At 38.4% G+C, this 23361-nt stretch overlaps 1 protein-coding gene across 15 annotated transcripts in view; it reads left to right on the plus strand.

Annotated features, from left to right (window-relative positions):
• The first annotated feature begins 11636 nt into the window (after positions 1-11636).
• Positions 11637-23361, plus strand: part of ncam1b (neural cell adhesion molecule 1b) — a 79051-nt gene continuing 67326 nt past the window's right edge. For 8 of the 15 annotated variants that reach the window (XM_034867957.1, XM_034867946.1, XM_034867947.1 and 5 more), the window contains exon 1: positions 11637-11941. In XM_034867957.1, the coding sequence (XP_034723848.1) occupies positions 11890-11941 (52 nt within the window). In that variant the 5' untranslated portion in view covers positions 11637-11889. The remainder of the gene's footprint in view (positions 11942-23361) is intronic. The other 7 variants (XM_034867951.1, XM_034867954.1, XM_034867952.1 and 4 more) reach the window with 2 other exon arrangements.

The following is a 23361-nucleotide window of genomic DNA, read 5'->3' on the forward strand; positions in this document are numbered from 1 at the left end:
TAAATATGAAATAATGTTCTAAATATGACCTATTCTGTGTCAGCATCAAAATCTAGCTTCAACTAAATATCTCTTAAAACCTTTATAATGTAATAAGAGCAGATTTTTCGGTGTCCATGTGAGCTTTTGAGCCCACAGGGCAGCCTCTCGGGAATTACTTCACACAACAAAGTACCGTAGTATTGTGTGCAATGGGCCAATCAATTTAGCTTAATGGTCCCATGAAAAACAGTGAAAACCGGACATTTTCATGAATTTACAAACCCCCAGTGGACATGTCCAGGCAAAAAGAAGACGTTTGGTCACCCTATACTACTGTAAATAGTATATATACTACTGTTCCTTTACCCACTTTTTATTGATGACTGTGTTCATGTTTAAAATTATATAAACATGAACACAGTCATCACAAATGTAAACTGGGGATAGCAATTACCATGTATGTATGCATGTACTGTATGTACTGTATGTATTTAGTGCATTGCACAAAATGGGTGTTCAGTGGACATTTTGTTAGTGGACTGTGTTCTGGTTATTCTGGATGTGGTCCTTAACATGACAGCTCATGTAACCTTGCAGAGGTTGCCTGTACAATCACGTTGGCCTTTTCATTTATAAAAAAAGGAGACACTTGTGTGAGTGATGGGCAGCACAAAACTATACAACGGCTAAATTTAGGCCTGTCAGCTGGGCTATTTTTCAACTTGACATATTTCATGTAACTCTTTGTTCTGTTGTGTATTAACAGTGACTCAAACGTAAGTATGGAGGCAACCAATGTGATAGTTCTGTCTTTTCCACTTGTGATGAATTGAATTAGGCAGGAGCGACATGCCTATGAACATGAAATTAGGGCCAAGCATTGAATTGATGACTAATTTCTACCCACAGCATCATCAAACAAGCTTAGTAAAAGAGCTCTGTATTGACTAGCCATTGCAGTCGTCGTTGACATTTTTTGATTTAAAAAAGGCAATTTAATAAGCTTAATGAGGGCAATCAATTTTAAGAATTGTCAGCCGAATGAATTGAGAAGTGTACGTCCAGACGATTTTAATTGTAGAAATGGTGTGGAAAATTCCGCTGCCTGAATTGAAAGTTAATGGGCCAGGTGGATACATACGGACAGCCGAGCCATCACACAGTATAATTAATTAGTACACAGCATTTGCATTCCTGTTTATTCTCCGTCAAAAATGAGCCAAACCGTGACACAATGAAATGGGTCCAAAGATTACAGAATATCATGCATGAATATTATGCACCAGTTGTTTTGACTGGTGCCCTTTTATTGATTTTCATCTCATCACAAGATAATTTAACAAGAGTCAAATCATTTATGAAACGGAGAACATGATGATGATCACAGACCATGCTCCTGTCATGTTGGAAATGGAAGTGATAGATGGTCATTCCAAACAATATGTGCAATGTTGACATGTTAGTTAGTGAGCTTTAGAAGTGCTGGTAGATTTTCTTACCTTTGGACTAGACGGAGTTCGCAATGCGTTTATCGCTCAATTATTGACATTTCATTGACAATAGGGAAACAATAGGCCATATGGTTCAAAGGCATAAATGGTGGTGTGGTGGTGGCCCAGCGGATATGACCCAGGCCATCGGGGTGGGGCATCCGGGTCTGTCATATTTACGCCCTGGAAGAAGAATTTGACAATTTTTCTTTATATTTCAAACGCAAATGGTAAATAGTGTAATTATACTATACTGTAAATTGCTTTGGATAAAGCAAAAAAAAAAAAATGACATGACATGTAATGTAAATTATTTCTGACCTGAGATTAAGGTGTGGTTGGGTGCAAAGTTGTTGAGTTTCTCGGCTTACTTTTAGATAAAAAGCAAAGAAGAGACATGTTTGGACGGCTGTGGATTGCACGTGGGGTCAAAGGAAATGAGCAACAGGCAAAAAGTCTTTGTTCTTATCTTTTTCACACAATCAATAGAAGTAAAAAAAAAAGGTGAGGAGGAAATAACACCTCCCCTTCAAAGTCCATCGTATTCCGTTTGAAGTCCATATTGTCCTTCAGAATTAGAGTAATACCAAAGGGTGCTCTCAGCCCTTAGCTCCTGTTGGACTTGAAGTTAGAGGAATGCGAATGGGCGCAGAAAGGAATTTGCTTTTTAAATTAGGCAACGAATGATTATTTTCATAGTCATATAATCTGTTGAATATTTCCTCGATTGATCATTGGTCAACAATGTGGATCAGTGTTTCCCAAAAGCCCGAGATGAAATCCGCAAACGTCTTGTTTTGTCCACAACTCAAAAAATATTCAGTTTGCTGTCACAGACGAGAGAAGAAACTAGAACATATTGACTTTTAAGAAGCTGTAATAAATTTTTTTTTTACTTTTGTCCTAAATGACTCAAACAAAACTAATCAATTATCAAAATAGTTAACGATTAATTTAAAAGTTGACAACTAATCGATGTATCCATTAATCTTTGCAGCTCTCTTTGAAATATAAAGAAAAATGCTCTAATTCCTCTCACAGGGTCTAAATATGATGAAATTGTAGATTTTCTAGTGATAATGAAAACGTATGCCATCTAATTGGGTTTATATATGGATGACACATTACTTCCAACATGTGCAGAATGTTACAACAGTATGTGTTGCTAAACACGCGTGAAAGATGGGCTAAAATATGTTCATATTTATAGCTGTCTTGGTGGAAGTGTGGGTGGTATCACAGAGCACAGAAGTGACTGAACACAGTGTTAAACTCATTGTCTCTGTTAACCTTGTTTTTCATGCAAAAAGTCTCTATTGTCAAACTATTCCTTTAAGATATATCAATGTTCAATTTTGCATGATACACATTTAAATATTTGGGATTTTTGAAGTTTATGCTAATAATGAAAGCTGTTAAAAAATATTTATTTTTTAAAATTCAACTACGGGAGCATGTTGTTACAGAATCCTTTCATTAGAACAAGGGTGTCAAACTCATTTCAGTTCACATGCCACATTTTGATCTCAGCTGGGCCAGACCAGTAATCCACTCCAGAAAGATCCCAAACGTTATCTGCCACAGAGTTTTCTTATCCGCTTGATGTTGGAAAACGCAAGTTGCTTCTTCTGCTACAACAGCGTTCTAAGGCCACAGTAGGAATAAAATAATGTTGACTCTGGAGAGGGGTTACATTCCGAGGAAAAACTAAAAGTTTGAAGTCGTAGATGAACAGACAAAGAACTTGGATATTCTCTGAGATTAAAGTGGTACATTTGGAATTGGAATTAATTACTTCTCTGCAATTTTAAAACTTTGCAAATGTTATTTGGCGGGCCGGTTCTGGTCCACAGCCCGAGGTATTAGATGCAAATTTGGTTTTTTGAAATTCACACTTTTCAGTTTTTAAATGTTATGAGATTAAGATTCGCCAGCGTGGTGCTATTGCTATGCTCAGAGTGACACCAATACAACGGCAGTTGTATTTCAACTAGAGCTGGGCAATATGGAGAAAATCAGATATCATGATATTCTTATCCAAATACATGGATGTCAATATTGCGACAATATTGTAGGGTTGACAGTTTGGTGCTTTCACAACATATTTTCACAATGGATATAATGGCTGAGGGGGCAAAGGCAAATAACAGAACAACAACAACAGTCTGGTAAATTCAGAAAATGACATCACTTTACTGTGATGCAGCCTTTAAAACCAGGAAGACAACACATATTACTATATCCAAAATCTAAGACAATATCTAGTCTCATATCACGATATTGATATAATATGGATGTATTGCCCAGCCCTAATCTCAACTGGTGTTTGCCTGTGTGAAACACACACACACTCCTTATTTTCAGCAGCAATCTAAAGGCACATTCAAACCCCCACTGAAGCTATAGTGGCGGCTGCAGCCAACGAACCGTGGCAGAGTTAACTTCCAGGTTGGCTTGCAGGATAACAACACTGCTGGACTCGAGAGGCTTGTCCAGGTCGTAACATTATTCACATAAACGCTGCACATTGGAAAACATGTACAAGTAGGAATGAATGAACAAACACACTGAGCCCAGCTCGTATTCGTTGGGGCTCCTACTGGGCACCTAACACCAACACACGCAGTGAAAATAACACATTGCTTTTAAAGGCCTAGCACGAATATAAAATCAAATCAAAGCAATTACGTATTTTAGTTCAAATCATACAACTTCTATATTTCCTATAACCTGTTGAGGTATACTCAGTGTTGTTTGTGTTCATTTCGTTGATCTCGTACTATAAAAGATAAACAGAGATCATCTTTTTGATCAATCACGCACATTCATTTATATTTCATATATCAAAATCATATATCTTTTTACTTGAACATTCGTTGATGTTTCAGTATTGCTGAGAGCATCTTGAAGGCAGTTTGATGACTGATAGCAGTGTTCTGCATAGCCTGGGGTTTGAAATGGGCTTTGAGTATGTTAAAGGCTTGTCATACATCTTGAGTGGAATCCAAAGTGACAGGCTTCTTGAAAGACTGAGGATCTGATGCGCCCTGTCACTGCACATTACAGAAGCTGGCGCATGCTAAGCTCGGTTTACAGGATGTTTGAGTAGTCTGCAGGGAAAGTCTTAAAATGAGTCTGAGTGAGTGCGATGGAGACGAGGCCGCTTGTGTTTTTGATGGATTTATAACACTAGCCACCTGTTCAAATGTAGCATCTGTGTTGAACTCATTTTGTGCCATTATCAGATTGTGTGTGTGTGTGTGTGTGTGTGTGTGTGTGTGTCAGTGTGTGTGTGTGTGTGTGTGTCAGATTGTTATTCAGGAGTTTTTTTTAGGTGAGTGTGTGTGTGTGTGTGTGTGTTGAAGGCTATTACTACTAAGGTGCTAAAATGAGCCAATCCGCCAATTTGGATTGGATTCAGAAATGTAAGGTAATTAAATCGTAAGAGATGGACATACGTGATAACAACGTAACGTTTATTGGAAAATAACCTTCCACTGAATTGCATATGTGTGTGTGCACATATGTGTATTTTTTATATACATATATACTGTACATACATACAAACATACATAAATGCATGTGTATTTACTGTCTATGTATACACACATATAGATACACATATATACGTATGTGTGTGTGTAAATACTACATACATACATACATACATACATACCTGTAGATACGTACATACATGTATATGAGAGGGAGTAATATTGATATATGAATGTAAACAGCCTCATGTACCTCTGCTGCCAGCTTAGATTTAGTTAAATATATCTGATTCTGCACCATCAATGCAAATGCCGTGGGGAAAAATGGTTCTGACATTTCATTAAATAAACTGTGTAGGTGAGAGTTAAAAAAAAAAAAAAAATCAGCAAGAAAATCAAATCAAACCCTAATCATACCAAATTTAGCCCAATAAATATTGCTGCTGTTGCATTGGCCTGCGTGCTAAACCTCCCATCCAGCTGGAGCGTTGGGTCCCAGTCAAACAGTCCAGTTTGGAGGCCAGACACCGTGGGCACATGGAGAAAATCTATTATCTTCTATTTTCCAAATTACACCGCTTTTACAGTAGGAAAGTGATCAACATTAGTTCTCATTAATTCCTAATTGCATCTGTACACTGTCCATGCATGAATTATACAGCGTCAAGAAAATCAGTTGTGAGTATCAAATTTCAAGAAGAGATATGCTTCCCCCACATGTCGGAAAGACCAAATTACACATACAGGGCTGCTTAGGGATGTGTTGCCTCATGTTATCTTAAGCTCCATGTCCATACTGTATGGTTTTATATCACTAGATGGCAGCAGATATCCAAGATATCTTTATGGTTGGTTTTGTCGGACTCAGTTTTCTCCTCCATGATCAGGCTCACTTATCATCACCATTTTTTTGAAAACTAAAACCGAACTTTAAAAGCTGAAAGTAGTCATTTCTTGCAAGTTACTTTATGTTTGTCTTCGGATATATTGCAGGAGATAACACAGCCGCTTGTTCAGTCTAATGCAATAGAATATGTGTATTTGTGAAGCATTTGTTGTTTAATTTTGGTGCAACAATGTCAGTTTATGGTGTTATTGGATTGGATTAGTTCATCCAACAATTCATTCCTGAAAATGTTGTGCTGCACTTTGCAGTTTGACTCCACCTGAAGAACAATTCCAATTGTTAAGTGTGTCCTCTTTGGGACTTACTGTCCAAACTGTTTAAACATGTTTTACTTAGGGAATTTCCATTTTATTAGGGTAAATTCAACCGAATTCAACTTTGTTGACTCTGTCATTATTTGGTTAGCAGGATCTTTCGCTCGGGCTCTGGGTTATGCTGATGAGGCAGAGGTGAAGTGTTGTCACTGGTCTTGGCAGCCAAACACTGAACTGTCAAGGGGAACGAAGCCTTCTTTGTGCTTGGCCATGACAAAAGTTGGTTATAGCACTACATTGCGTGACAGCTGGCAATGACACCTCATGTCTACAGTGGTGACGGCAAGCCTGCGGTCTGAATGTATTGTGTAAATCATCTCAAAAGAATACAGTCTTTATGATGGGGGAAGCTGTATGGGATTAGACACTGCATCCTCTCTTTTTGCTGTTACATAATGAATATGCATATGGCTGAGTCTGTGTGTGTGTGTCTCTCTCTGTGTGTGCGCTGGTGTGTGTGGTTGTATGTGAGTTTAGTCAGATTCCTCCAGATCTCTGCCTACGCAGATTAATATCTGCAGTCCACAAAGGAGCCCTGTGTGCCTTGCAGGACAGACTCTCAGGACAATGAATCCCCTGTCTGACAACACCATCTCCCTCTCAAGCTAACTGATATGCACCCTTTAGTCTTGAGATCATAGGGAGCTCAGTCTTTCTGCTCCAGAGGTGATGAAGGTGGTGACAGTAATTGAATGATGGAGCCATGCTTCGAAGCTTTCCCCAAGCTTGTCACCGAGTCATTCATCCAGAATGCAGGACATTGAATTAGCGTAGCCCAAGGCAATGACATTTGGGGCTCTACTTGTGACTTTTGGATTTCGGTCGTGATTACAATGTCTTTATCTTTTACAAAGAAATGAAGAGTATGCACCAAAAGTTCAAAGACAAAACGAAAAAGATGAAGGTGTTGCAATGAAGCTTGATTAAAAGCTACTGTCTTGCAGTGGTGTAAATCCCAGGTTTTTATCAGGATACTATAATAAGATATCTATTCTTTGGAGAGCGATACGATATTTGCTGTTATGTTAACGTCTGTCACGATACAATTTCAAAACCATTCAGTTCAGGGGCCTGCGTTTGGTATGAGACATTATAAGCTCATGTATCATTGCAGCTACTCCAAAAAGCAACTTATTTACTGTATGATTTGACAACTTTATTCTGACCTCTTCCAGACATTAAAAACAACAAAACAAGCAACTCTTTTTAATAAAAAGAACAAATACAAAGTGGGAATCTAAGTTTACCGATACAAATGTTTGGTTGTTCAAAAATCCAATATATTGTCCGAGATGTACATATTTATATTTAAATCCATAAACGCGTATAAGAACAAACTGATTTCCTTAACATTAGTTTTTTGTAGTTATTTGAGTTCTCACTAAAGTAATATGATAATAATTTGTTTTGTCACAACAGAACAAAGGAACATCAAAATATATTAAAGTTCTCATAATCTAAATGTATAAAAATACATACTTAAGATATTACACTTAAAGTCCTTTGAACAAAAACACATTAATTAACAAATAATCAGTGTTGCCAACAGGAACGTTGTAGAGCGTCCCCTGCTGGACAAACCATGCAACGGCAACACAAATGATTCTGATAAATTAATATTTAAAAAATTAAATTAAAACGGACGGTCAGTCATGTTATGTTTTTTTCCCCCCGGCCATTATAAATGCCGGTGACAGATGACATGTTTTGATATTTTCACTTTGCATCAATCATATTTGATCGTGGATCGATGTATCGCCCCAAATCGATGTAATCTTACACCCCTACCGTCTTGCCAGGCTATGACGCTGCATTTCTACCGGCCTGCTGATGCACAGTAACACCACAATGTTCTTTTGTTTGATTTCCGTTCGCCTGATTTGAACAGTAATTGATTATGTAACATACACGGCAAGAGTCAGTAAGAGGCAGAGGGTCTTCTCGTATTTTCTCGTGAGTCAGATGGAGACCCACCAAACTATTATATATAATTATACAAACCCCTCCCTGTACCACTGACATCTATTTTTCTCCCATGACCTGGAAAATAATGTTCATACCAGTACTGTATGTTGCCTTCTGCTACAGTAGTGGAGAAGGTAAGAGAAGCTATTTTAAAACCTCTTACAGTGGAGGATGTCCACATAGTTCATCTCCAGGAAATATGCTAACTATATGGCCAGGATGGATGGATGGATGGATGGATGGATGGATGGATGGATATAGTTTGACTTAATAATTCATAGAAAGAAAAACAACATTTACTGTAGTAGTAGTAATGAACACTGAAAAAGTAGATTGGTAGTTAGTCGCTTGCACGTGCCTTTGTGCCTCTAGCCGTGAGCTCAAGAGCATATGCATGTGTGGTCATGGCTCTAATGGGTGAAAGAGGATCAGAGGAGACAGGAGAAAGAGGGGGAGATATACTGTGCAGAGAGAAACAGAGAGAGAGACAGCCAGGAATAACTTCAGAAAGCCTGGTGTATAATAAAACATGTATCTTTGAAGTATACATGTTTTTTAAAATAGCTTCTTTTTACCAAACTGAGGAGAATCCAACAAACAGAGATGAGATTTATCAGCATGTACAGTCTGCTACTACGTGCAGCATGTGGTTGAACATAAGTAATAAAATCAAATAGATCTTGTCAACGTTTTTGAAAGGGATTCTGGGTGATTTGAGTAGATGAAAGAGCATGCAATGTGTGCTTTTTGAGTTGCCAGCTTTTTTTTTTTTTTCAGGGCTGCAACTAATTTTGCAACTTATTATCATTATTGATTCATCTGCCAATTGTTTTCTCAATCAATTAATTGAGTTCACTTGTATGCTTATACAGAATTGAGTTGAACTGAAATTGAGTTGATGGCTCAAAAGATCCATGGCACCAAAAAGATGAGATTAATAAAAATAAGACTGCAGCCAAAGTTAAAAACACAACACTGTTGAACCGATTTATTTCAGATGATAGGACAAATTGAAAATGATATCTCCAGTTAAGCTTTCTATTCTTTAACTCCCAAGGAATTTAGCTGGTGGCACCCATGAGATTTCATAGGCATAAATGATTACTTGAGCAGAAGATTTAATTGATCCTGATCTCCGTCCTTTTAAAGAAACTGCTGGAAAATGTCTTGGAAAATCAAATATTAGTGTGGTTACACTAACAGGCTCACCCAAAAATTAAAACATTACAAGCGTCATCTGCTTTTCATCTCCAATGCACACTGAATAAAACACATACATTTCAGAGGGCATTTATATGCATGAGCCATCAGCTGAGTCATACTTCACTGATGCCGGTCAGAAACTCCCTCCCCCCCGCCCGCAGTGGCTCACACCCTCTAGCTTCTCCCCCTCTTTCACTATACAGTAGTTACGTCTTAGTTGACGGATGGTTAAAATGGGTAGGGAGGGAAAGTCTGAACAGTTTCGGGGCTACACTCCCTCAAGTGGTATGTGTAGAGGGAATTATTGAATAAGGATGGATTGCTGCAAATGTGACCACTAAACATTTTTAGCCAGCCCACGCATTGATTTGGGTTTATTACGTTTTGGCCCATTGCATCTCTCTGCCGGCCAAAAGTGCAAATCAAAGGCAAACCAGCTTCTCAGGGAGCCGAATGCTACTGTTCTTCCCTCCTGTGCAAGAAATCACCTTTCTCCTCTCTTTGCATCATTGTTCTCTCAGGTAACACTCACGGTAAATCCTAAATAACAGTGTGTTGCATAAGGCTCTCCTTGGTCATTGAAGTGGTAAAGGGGGGTTAGTGGAGTCATTGACTCACAGCAGTGTTTAACAAAAGTATGAGTGGGTTGTGTGTGCATTGTGTATTGAATTTAAAAAATAGTGTTGGACTCTGACAGTATTTTGATAATAGTACAGCATTGTCCTACAGTAACAAGTATTTGTTATAAATTACAAATTAACTGTTCCACATTTGATCCGGGATCTAAATCTAAAATTCCATTCTAGAAATGGATGGCACACTGTATTATATATTAAAGAAACTAAATCCTGCTGGTATCCCTGACATTTCATGATATGGGAAATGATTTTTTCCTGTTTTTCAAATAGTGACTAGGATTTCATGAGGGTTGCGGCTGCCATTGAGGACACAGATGCGTTGTTTCCCCTCTGGGGGAGTTTCCTTTCTAAAGTTACAAAGAAATAGCACTTGGTTGGTTTTGAAGGCTGCATTCTGATATATTTTCACACTTAGCTGGCACTGTCTCTAGGAAAAAAAAAATTGTAATCATTCAATTCAAAATAAATAGATGGATTTACTATGTACCCTCCACTATTATATTCCCAGTGGTGTAAAACTGAACCAGCATGTTGGAAGGTACAACTGATCAGTTCGTAAAATAAATGGGGAAAAAACATTTTCACTGACTTATTTTTAAGCATAGTAAAGAGGTTTAATGATTGCTGGGTTGCATGATGGAATAAAGACTCACAAACACGTACAGTATTTTTAAAATACAGGCTATAGCTCTGAATGTCTGACAACAGTAATTTTTTAGCTATTAAATAATAGATACTGCTTTCAAATTATGGGTACATGTCATAGTAGTGTGTAACTTCAATTTATTATCATCACAAATCATCTGCAAATTCTTTTCTCAATTAAACGATTTATAGTTTTTTCTAAAGCTCTTATAGCTCTAGTCTAGGTGATGTCTTAAAATGTCTTGTTTGCCTGACCAAGAGTCCAAAATCCAAAGATTTTTCATTCATTGTCACCCAAGGCTAAGGAAACGTCCATCCAATCTTGACAAATCACTGCTGGAACTGGAGACCTTTTGGCTTTTTTTCTTACTGAATTGTTTTAAGAAGTATATTAAATATATTAAGTATATGTTTAAAGTATATTAAAATAGTTTTTAAAATAATTATGTTTTAAATAAATTGTCTAAATAATGGATTGATGGGCTAATTTATTCAGCTTCACTGGCAATCCAAAAGTGGTTCTTAATAATGGCTAATAGCTGATCTACAAAGCTTTAATAAATCATAATAAATGGTTAATTACAGCTCATAAACCTTTAACAGTACAAATGATGCTTTATTTCCCATAAAAATACAGTATTGTACTGTATTTGCATTGTACATTCTGGTTGAAAATAAATTGCATTTAGGCTCTGAAGACAATTTTTCCATTATGCGGTGTTGACAAAATAAAGCATATCAAGTGTTGTTTTTTTATCACAGAAAACACCTTAAAATGAATAGGCCAACATATTTTTAGATTGAAAGTAATTTTTTAAATATCATTATTATTTGTTATAGTATGTATTCTTTGCTCTATTTAAACAGATATAATAATACCCCATTATGTGGAGTGCATTTTTTCCACATTATTGCGAGGGTTTCCTCGTGACACTGGTTTCCTTTGAGACCCGCGCACTATTTAACAGGAGGTCCTTTATTCGGCGGATTAATCCACCTTTGTGAGAAGGCTCTGCTTGTCAGTCAGACTTTGAACAGTGCACTGGCGCTCATCACCGCTAATCTCCGGCCGCTGCTTGTCATCAACGACGCTGTTACTGGCAGTTACCACCGACCAGCTGCAAAAAAATATATAGATTAAGATGAACAGTTGTTGAGATAAGACAGGAAACCCGAGGGCAACACCGTAGGGACCGAGCGGAGATTAAACGTTAGCTAACATTACGACGTTTAACATACTCGGGAGTTGCAATGGTCCAGTTAAGGGATATTTTTCTAGCCTTGCTTCTTGTGGGCTATACAGGTAAGACGGTGTTATATTCAGCACCTAAACTGGAAGTGTTTGTGTTTCTGTTTATCTCTGAATATCACCACCCTTTCATAGTGGACAGGCATCCTCTCGCCTCTTGGTCTTCCCCCTCCCTCCTTCCGCCCGCAGGCACTCTGTTTAGCAGGTGCAACGGTAACGTTAAAGGTACTGCGACTGCTGCTAATTACCTTACTACTCGCTCATTACTCTTGAGCAGGTTCATGCATTTTTTTAAGTAAAGACAGCTTGCTGCTAATGTGAGGATACCATTTTTTTCTTGAGACACTCTTTGCGTTACCAGCCAGTACGCTGACTTAGCGGTATTGAACATTAAAGAAAACATGTTGCTAATGAATGATAGGGTTTTAAATTATATAACCATTTCTGTGTGCATTATGCGAATGGAAATGTGCCGAGGGGATTTACATTTTCTCCCATTTATGACCGTGTTGTTGTTGTTGGCAGTTGGTCTCGAGCTTGGCTGGGACGTACGTTGTTGATGGGAAGTGATGCTGGGCTCCCTGTATTTGCACACACACACACACACACACACACACACACACACACACACACACACACACACACACACACACACACACACACACACACACACACACACAGCCTTCTGGGTTGAGTCACGTTCTCTCAATTAAAGGGACAATGTGCAAAATAAAAAAATGGCAATTTGAAGTGCACCTGGCAATGTGTACAGGTGTGATGGCATTAAAGGAGGGGTTGACAACGCATGCTCGCTTACATACAGTAGCCTTCATGATTGTTGACAATGTGGGTTTAGTTGGTCTCCCTGGCACACTGATGCAAAGCAAGCACAACTTCTGTCTCTGAATCATCTGTTATGTAATCTGATGCCACGGTAAAGGCTTTGAAATCAGCTCCTCTAAGTTGGTAAAATGGATCGTTATGTAAGTCTAAAAGAGGGAGTTTGTGACCACAAATTACATTTACTACATATATTACTTTGCACGCCCATTTTTTTTGATTAAAATCAGTAATTTGACATGTTAGGCGATTACAGTATGGTTGGTGTAGTACGCTCAGCCACACTCAGGCTCAGGCATTCGTGGGATAGCCTGTTAATCCTTTATGTTCAATCCATGTGCAGGGGTGTTCCTAAGGCAGGAGAGAAAAAACACACATGGAGTGGAGACCTCACTGTATTCTCATGTTAATGCAATTTCCCTTGGGTTTACTGAAACAATATAGCATTATAAACGTATAACAACAACAAACGTATAACAACATACGTCTATTTGTAAGACCCTTATGGCGGTAGTCAGTCTCATTGAGCCATAATTTAATTTAAGCAAATAAAATGATGTATTTGACACATTGTGTTATGTTACCACCAGTTACACTAAACACTTAACAATTACGTGCAACCTGTTAATTTAATGGAAGCCTCGGATAAAGTATTTCTGATTTCACATTCTGATGAGCTCTGGACATATTCTGTTCTGCATGAGAGCAAACATCTTTATTTCTTTTTTGTCAGAACATCTGATGCTATGAAATTTGCAGTAATTCCACAACAAGAGACACTCCAAGTGAAGGATTTTGTTAATAAAGTTATTTTGCGATATAATTTAGCCATTGACTCAATATGAGATGTTTGAGGCTGATTTAGATTTTTTAAAATATTGATTTTTACATAAACGTTACAAGGATCCCTTAGTTAGCTAATCATTGTTTCAGGAATTATATTGTATCTACTCAACGAGACATTTTGTAATAAACTTTTCACACTTGCACAAACAATGTATTGATGACACAGTTGCTAAAAGCCCAAATCTTTGGCATATCTGTACTGTGGTTTCTCATTACACATTGGCCTTATCTGCAATAACCTAATTATGTTTGATATAGCAACCCAGCCGACCAATCGGTTTAACTCTCTCTATTGTACAACATAGTTACAAAAGGGTATTTGGAGTTTTGGGTTGAATTCTATTTGATAGAATCTGATTTATATTTCAAAGCAGAGAAAGGGAAGGTATCCTTTCCCTTTATGACCTCATAAGGGGCCAGATTCCAGATCAGCTCATCTGAGGTTTGATTTTCTCAAAGGCAGAGCAGGATACCCAGGGCTCAATTTACACCTATCACCATTTCTATCCACTAGGGGACCATAGGCAGGCTGAGGGAACTCATATTAATGTTTAAAAACCTCAAAGTGAAATTTCCATGCTGATGGGACCTTTTTTAAAACCAGTGACTGTAAAAAGCTTAAAACTGATGAACCTCCTGGTTCATTCAAAGTTATTGTGAAATACCCTTTTCTCATCTGTTTTTCTCTTGTTAACATCAATATAATGGTGAAAGGAGAAATTATTGTTGAATGTTATTACATTCTTAATAATCTTAAATCCCACCATTTTTGTGCTGATCTGAAAATGTTGCCGATCCGTGAATCAAGACCGATCAGTGCGTTCTGTAATCCGTTGCACCCCTATTTAAGAGGGATGGGAACTTATATCCAAGGCCATTATCTCATTGTTTCATTATTACAGTGAGTGGTATAGTTAATTATTATGTTACTTATTGTACACTTATCTATCTTTGCTCTTATCTTTGCTGTTGCAAACTGCAATTTCCCCACTGTGGGAGAAATAAAGTTTTTTTTTAATCTTTTCTTATCTCATCTTATAGTTACATAAGAAATCAATTGCTCCAAATATAGGCAGTTTAATACATGGGAACCGTATTGTCAATTTGGGTAACCATGCCTGGTCGCCAAGTCGGCAACCGCTTAAAAAGTTAACGTTGAGCCCTGGTGCCATCACTGAAGCTATAATCTAAATATTTGTTTTGTATTCCTTTATTGAATCTACTTTTGTAGTGATTGGTGCTGTATAGATACTAGAAATAGTACTTTTATTTATGTCACCTTTTGGAGTTAAATGTAAATTAAAAAAAATTGTAATTTTTTATTGACAATTATATAGCATACAAAGTTGCAGTATTTCTGTCTGAACTGAGATTTGGAAGGGATTCGCCCTCATCATTTCCTCTCTGCCTGCTGCAGGTCCAATGGGCCTGTTGAGCCTCTTGACATAATTTATTAATTGATCTTCTTCAAACTGATAACTAGAATATTTCTAACAGAAAGTGAAATATGACCTCCAGAAATCAAAGTGAGAGAAGTGAATCAAAACTGGGCGACATATGAGATGAGTTTCCAATGTCCTCAAGCGGTGGGATATGACAAAAGAATTACAATCTTTGTCTCGCCATATGGCTCTCTCTTCCACAGCCAAATGTGTCTCTCTAGTTTATTGTAGGATTGTTTCACTTAGCCTGTGTTACATCATCACTCAGATCATGTGGGAGTGATGACGTAGCTCCACGCTGCTCCATTTACAAAGCAAGATGGAAGCATTGCTGACTGCAGGCCGACCAACAGCTCCAGACTTACCTCCATGACGATGAAAATCAACTCGGCCAAAAGCAGCGGTTGCTCGTCCAACCGCTCTAACTTGAAAGTAATTATTTTAGAACAGTTTGCACATTGTGTTTCCCATATTCACAATTTATTTATCCCCCCAAGAAAAGACAAAGTATGTGTTTTTGATCTCTCTTCAGTTGTCTGCGTGACCACAGCCAAGTAGTTTCCACTGTTACAAAGCTCAGTTGAGGGGTGGGCATCTCCAGGCACCTCACGAGTCCATTCTCATTCACAGGGCTACAATGTGATGTTGACGAGATTTGAAATGAACCACAATTTATGTTTTACTTTAGTTAGACACAACTCGGATAACATAGTGAATTAAGAAATGCAGAAATATACATTTTCATTGATTTTGAAAAAGGTAAACACCGCGGCTCAGAAGCCATAATTATTATTGTAAGAGTTTAGGCACTCAAGGAGCTTCGCCTTTGTATGCAGTGAGTCGGAGATAGCAGCACTAAGGACGTTACTAGGACGAGTATGGCGAGTGGTGGCGAAGAGTTAGAGGACCCGGCAGTCTGCAAGTTTGGGAAAACTTTGGTTCCCCACTCAGTTCCAGTAGTACAGGCAAGTGGTGGATAAGACTGCTGTTGTAGATTAGATTAAGATTAAGAATAATGTATCCATTATTCGTCCCACAAGGGGAAATTACAATTTACACTCTGTTGCTATTACACACATTACACACACATGCTCAGTACATATGCACTAAATGGAGAGATGTCAGGGTGGGGGGGCTGACCATGGAAAGGTGCCCCGAGCAGTTGGGGGTTCGGTGCCTTGCTCAAGAGCACCTTGGCAGTGCCCAGGAGGTGAACTGCCACCTCTCCAGCTACCAGTCCACCACCATGCTTTAGTCCGTATGTAACCGTAACGTTAGTTGGGACAGACGCCTTGTTTCTTCAGGCTAACTAAATTAGTTTTATCCAGGCTGAGAGCAGCTTTCTGCGGTGAAAATGATCACGTTGCATTAATCGGGTAATTTAGTTTGTCTTTGCAGAGAACAGAGATGCTGTATTTTCAGTTTTATATCTCATTGTCTTTCTTTTGTTTACTAGTTCCAGATGGTGTCTGGAGATGATGTGGCGTACTTATCGTTCACGGTTTACATCTTGCTTTACATACTTCAGTTGCAGCTCAGGGGAGAGACCGTATGACACTAGGTGTTACAGCCTGAGACAAACAATAAAACAATTTTCCCTTCTGTATTTTTGTTTTGCTTTTCCCTCCATTGTATTGAACCGTGATGTATGAACCGAACCACCCCTAGTGAACACACAGCAACTGACCAGAATCAACAGAGAACTCTGTAATGTAACAAGTGTATTGTTACAAGTGTATTGAAGTGGCTCTGTTGTAAAAGCTAACGATGCTCGGTCAGCACAAAGACATCATGATAGAAGGCACAGCCAAAACGATATGTCATAAACTAAATAACAATAGTATTAGCCATAACGTTAAAGGAGAATTCCGGCCAAAAATGAGCCGAATGACAACAAGAAGCTTTTTCAACTCTGACATTGTTTAAATTCACCTACCCTGTCTCCATCCTGCTGGTAGCTCGCTCGCCCTGTTAGCTGCTAGCTGCTAGCTGCGGTGAGTTAAGTCATGTTTCTGTGATAATCATCACGCAGCAGTTCCGTTTGTATTTGTAGCTCATCCATTTTGTGTGTGAGAATAAGACTTGGCAGTGTCCAAGTGTGGCCGGCTACTTCCGGTTCAGTACTCCACTGACTCGAATGGGCATTAAATGATTTAGGGTGTACTCACACTTTCTAATAATTTAGAAGAATGCCAACAATATGAGCAGCTGACAAGACAGCGAGTGAAGGAGAGATTGTGTTGTCACACAGACAACAAGCGTTGGTCATAATAGGTTGTGGATTTTAAAGTTGTCATCCCTTAAATCAAGTATAAGTCTGTATTGTGTGCAAGGTTGAAATTGCACGCTATCAAATGCAGTTTTTTAGTGTGCTTGCTGTATGTGGGTTTGGATTGCATTCTTTCACTTGAAAGTGAACTAAGACCCTCGTATTAAAGCGGCCCAGAGTTTGGTTGATTGGTCTGCACCTGAGTTTGAATGAGCTATTACACCAAACAAAGAGAACCGGACCATCTGATCAAAATGCTCCAGGGTTCTATTAAAAAGCACCAAACTGTGGCCGGGTTGGCTCGGTTGGTGGAGAAGGCGCACATGTATGGGAGTTCGGCTCCGACCTGCGGCCCTTTGCTGCATGTCGTCGTGTTCCCCCCCCCCCCCCCCCCCCTTTCATGTCTTCATCTGTCCTCTGAAAATAAAGGCCTAAAATGCCCCAAAATAATCTTAAAAACTAACCCCACCAAACTGCTGAGGTGTGAAAGCACCCTTAAACAGACATTTGGAGAAAGCTCCATTTGGGAAATCCATCCAAAGCAGGTGAAGTGACAGGCCTTGTGTATCATTTGACCTCTATTTTCTGTGATCAATTTAGTTTAGTTTTATCAAATAACCGAACCTGCCACAGACAAGAGTGTTTACTAACAGGCCACTGCAGTGCTTTAGGGGCTGTTTGCTGGACCAGAATATGTGTCAGAATAGAGATTGATGAAAGTAATAAAATTTAAATTCTAGATTTGAAGACAATTTCTAAGAAACAACTGTCAGCCATGCATGTTTGAGGTATGTTATCTATTCAGAATAGTAATTTCAACACATTTGAAACTGTGTGATCTTAACTGTGAAACAGTCAGTAAAATACCAATTCCCTATTAATCAGACTGTAGTTTTAAAGCTGCCAGATTTTTGCACATCATTTTGTTTAAATCGTATAGATGCTAAGGTTTTCATCCAGTATTAGAAAGGAGAAGCATGAAAGAAGCAGAGCGACTGTGGTTTTGTTCCAACCAGAACTACTTGACTCCACTAATGATGGGGAGTGGATCAGACAGATCCAGGTCTGAGAGGGTTGAGAGGAGCTGCATTGCCTGAGGATGCAAAAAACATGACATTACACATGCACGTGACCCTGTGGAGCGCTGTGGAGTCATAAACCTCCTTTCCTGAGGGTTTGCTCACAGAAGAGGCACAGGCTGTGGGGCTTACTGGTTGTTTTTTCCAGTGATTAGCTTCATGTGGTAGCAGAATCCATCCTTATCCCATTACTGTGAGGTTTGACTTATTATATTATTAACCAGGTTTAATTTAAAAACAACAAAATAGGTTAAACACAGTACTGAGGCCTGGGAGACAAGCTTGTTTTGTATCTTGGTACTACTAAAATTTCCTTTGGGATGAATAAATGATCTATATATCTATCTATCTACTGTATGTGAGTACTGAGAACCTGCTTGGGACTAGAGCCCAACCGATAAAGGATTTTTAAGACCAATACGGATATTTGATTTAAAAAAAATCCAAAATGCCAATAATTGGCCAGTAATATATTTAAAAAAATACAGATTTCCCTAACATTAGTTATTTGTAGTTGTTGATGAGTTGTCACACAGAAAAGAGGAACATCAAAATATATTAAAGTTCTAATAAAAACCCCAAATATAATCAGTGTTGCCAACAGGGACGTTGTAGAGCGTCCTCTGGTAGACAAACTGTGCAACGCCAACACTCATAACATGGTTGACAGTCCGTTTTTATTTTTAAATATTCATTTACCAGAATCATTTGTCATTACAAATGATTCTGATGAATGATTATTATTATTATTATTTTTTTTTTTAATTGCCCATTAAAAATGCCGATACCAATATATCAGGAAATGCCTAATATCGGCTGACAATATCGGCCCACCTATAAATCGCTTGGGCTGTGCTTCGAACACATTGCTTTTTAGCTTAAGATTGCAATTCCAGTGACTTCATACTACAGTATGTCTGCATTTGTCAAATCAGGCTAAGATCTCAAAGCTATCAGGAAATTAGAACAGCGGGTCCTTGTCATTCTTTGAAAAGAGGCCAGCAATGTGAATACAGCCTCCCTGTAGACGTGGAACCCTAGATTGGCAATACTTTAGACATTACAGGGCCTCTCTCCACTTTGAAGCATTTGCTCTGTGGGACAAAAGGAACATGTGACAGATTGTTGGAGACTTTGTCAAAGTTTCAGTTATCTGCTAGGTATAATTGTCCTGGTTGTTCAGGCTACCATCTTCTCTTTATAATAGTGAAAACAACTTTGGGGCGCCATTCCATCGTGCCCGTTTTCATTTTGGTTCTCATTTGATCTGGTTTGACCGGTTGCCTTCAGCTATAAATGCTTGGTTTTGGTGCACGACCTTTTTCTCTTCACACGATTCACTCGTAATAAAGAAGGATTTCCACTTTTTGATTAAGCTGTTATTGACTGAGTGCAATTCCTGGCTCCCGTTCTGTCTTTCCATATTTTACTTGGGTTTGAGAGAAGCAGGGAAAAACAGGAGTCATGCAACCCAAACCAAGTCATTATAGCCTTGTCCATGACCTGATCCTACCAGACTCTGGTCCATTATGGAACTACAACTCAAAATAGCTACCGATGAGTCTTCTTAACGCATACATTATGGCTGATTTGAAGAAAATGAGAACATGCCTCATCTTACCATAACAAAGCTATATGCTGTTGCCTAGGATTTAGCTCTCAACTTCTTTTGTGGCGTGTGAAGAGAAGCTGTGTGTGTCTTTGCATGCATCCATGCACATCATGGTGAATTCATTAATAAAACACAGTGGGATGCATCACCATGCACACAGCAAGGAAATATTCAGATTGTTACGCCCCAGGCTTTCTTGTTATGCAGTCACCATAGTGTGTCACCCGCTCCTCTAACGTTATACTCCTCTAGCAACTTAGTCATTGCCTGGAAACTTAGAGATACTTCTGTTTCACACAAAGTCATGACATGCCTTAATAGGGATATGAAAAGGTGAAGCGACACTTATTCGGTAAAAAAAACAAAAAATGTTATTTCTAATCTCTAATTAGATCACAGTAAGAAGACACTATCTCCGGAGAAGCAATTGTTGCTACATATAGCTGTTTCTTATCCATTCAATGTGCAGGATCCACTTTTAAAGGATGTCAGTGATTCCCACAGATAGGCTGTACTTGGGCAGCCTGCAGAAGTACTCCAACAGTCACTCACGTTAGTTTTTACCCATTAACAATTTAACATTCTGTCGGATTTAATGATAGCTGTGCATTTTGAGGAATCATGCACAGATGACCCTCTCATTTTGCGGTCAAACCGCTGACTCTCATTCAAAGGCCCTTTTTTATTCATAGATTTTTCCTACTCATGCAAGATAATATATAATATTCAACATTTTCTTTAAATAAATCTATTTTATCCCCCAGCTACCGGAAGTGTCACATTATTCTCAACCTGATCATGTTTTAGTACATCCCACAGTGTTAGGATTTTAGGAGAACTAGAAGGACAAGAAACATTTAGAAAGTGATATCACTGGGGAAGGGAATTAACCTCATGTAATCCTCACTCATGCAGAGTAATCTAAAATTATGTAACAGATATGTCCAAAGATAGCAAGAACCCTACATGGCAACATAGCACCTTTTTTGTTTTTGTAGCAGAACTGTGAAGACCGGTGTATGGGTCATGACGGACTGTTTCCACTGGGGTTGCAAGATATATCGAGTCAATATCGTTATTGCAATATAACGAAAGTGTCGCGATAAGTATGCCACATTTTGTTTATTTCGTGGAGCGCTGCGTCTCGTCCGTTGGCTGTGTGGCTTAGTTTACTTGGATTTAGAGCTAGCTTGAAATTCTATAATGATCCTGTTTCATTGGCCAGTTGCCGCCCCACTTGCACATATTAGTGCACGTGACAAACCCTCTGGAGCGGAACACGTGTGTGTGTATTTCGAGAGAGTGACAGTGTAAATGAAGAAATAAGAGTGACAACAAAATGGAACAAGCAAAGCAAAGTTGTGTCCTGTTCTCTTTATTTATTTTATACTGTCCAACCAGTACAACGTGTCCACTTCTCTTTATTTATTTTATACTGTCCAACCAGTACAACGTGTCCTCTTCTCTTTATTTATTTTATACTGTCCAACCAGTACAACATGTCCTGTTCTGTAGACATGGTCCGTATTTATTTATTGATGTTGGACCAGTCCAATATGACTGTTATATCTTTATGAATTAGTTGTATTACAATATTACTGTCTCTGAATTGTAATGTGTTACACTACTTTTGAGTTACTTTTACCAAAATAACATCGGAGGTTTGACTTGGCAGCTAGCGTGGGAATCTCATCACCGGATCAATGAAGCCTTCTCTTCATCCACTTTATTACATCATAGATTATTCATAATAATTTGTATAATTAATATTAATATTCAAAATAGCTACAGCTATAAAAACAGATACGTAAAATGTACAATAGGCAAATGGGAGAGTGAAAATACTCAATTAAGAGTACCTTTCAGTTGTATTGATGTAAGACATTGTTGTAAAATGTTGATTTTAAAGCACTTGATTAAGAAATTCATATTTAGTTTTAAACACTCTGAAGGAAATGGTCAATAATCGTGTAATTAAAACTCACTATATACATTATTTACAGTACTTGATTTACAGCTCATATGTGAAATGGTACACAACCTTAGTTGTTTAACAGTAATTTAGTTTTTCTGTGAACCGTCACAGGAAGTGCTTTTATTTTTGAAGTAGCGGAAGTTGTCTGTTGCAAAACATGTCCGTCCGCTCAGTTTGTCGTTTGTAAAACTGCAACATATTGAACGGGAAATGGTCCCAGAAAAGACAAGCGTGGTTGGTCGTCATTCGATGCCATTCCACTATGGCTGATAAAATATAATATTTACATTTTTCTATTTGTCAGCAGCTCGCCACACTGCTGTCCGCGCTGACGTACCGTCACCTGTTGGACACGTGTTGTCTTTACTGTCTCTGGTTCTGTCTCTGACCACGGGAAAAGAGACAGGACAGCTCGCTTCAACGCAGCGTAATAACTCCAGAAAATAATATTCATCTGGCAAATGTATCTGTCTCTGAAGTCATCTCAACCATCAAATACAGCAACAGGAAATAACACTCACGGCTTTTTTCCCTGTGAAGAAATGTATCAGGGTGTTGGTGAATTCTTAAAAAAAAAAAAAAAAAACACAAAATGTTGCGTTAAAATGCGTTTTAACCCACGTTACTGAGATTTTAACAGGTATATTACCAAAATGTAATTAATATTGCATTATATTACTGCGTTACAGCAAAAGGGAATACACTACTGTAATTGCGTTTCACCGATTGTAGCGGAGCACTTATTGAAGATAACGAGGCAGTCAAACCCATAGAAGAAGTTATTGAATGCAACTAACTTCAGTTTGTCGAGTGATAACGTGAGCCTGAGCCTGCTGGACCTGCAAGAGATGTGACCCATGGCCAGAATATCATTGGCGTAGTTAATAAAAATGCAGCATAGTGACAATACAGACATTTTATACACATGACGTGTTTAACTCCACTGACCCGCCATTCAACCCATGCTGGACCCATTCATGTTGACTCAGCCGTCTCTCTGTGAGTACTTCCACTGCACTCCCTCTCTCTACCTAGCTCTTTTTGTCAGTTATTATTGAAAACAAGTGAAGGAGCTTTCTCAGAGATACATTTAAAAAAAAAAATCCTACGCTATTTATTTCAGATAGCTAATTTTCATTTACATGTGTTGCAGCTGTATGTCTATACAACTTACCACATAAGAAGAATGTAGCATAATATGGATCGCAAAGCAGTTATAAACAGCCTATGTGACAAGAAAATCTGAGTTTGGTTAAAATCAACAAATAATTGTGGTAATAATTGTGATCACAATATTGATCAAAATATTTGTGATTATCATTTTGGCCACAATCGTGCAGCCCTACTATGGATGTACTATGAGAACTACCCACATCACTTCAAGAAAGTACATTTTGTCCCCTTCTCCTGT

Source organism: Etheostoma cragini, chromosome 3 (genome assembly GCF_013103735.1).
Source record: "Etheostoma cragini isolate CJK2018 chromosome 3, CSU_Ecrag_1.0, whole genome shotgun sequence".
In the NCBI taxonomy this organism is placed as follows: Eukaryota; Metazoa; Chordata; class Actinopteri; order Perciformes; family Percidae; genus Etheostoma; species Etheostoma cragini.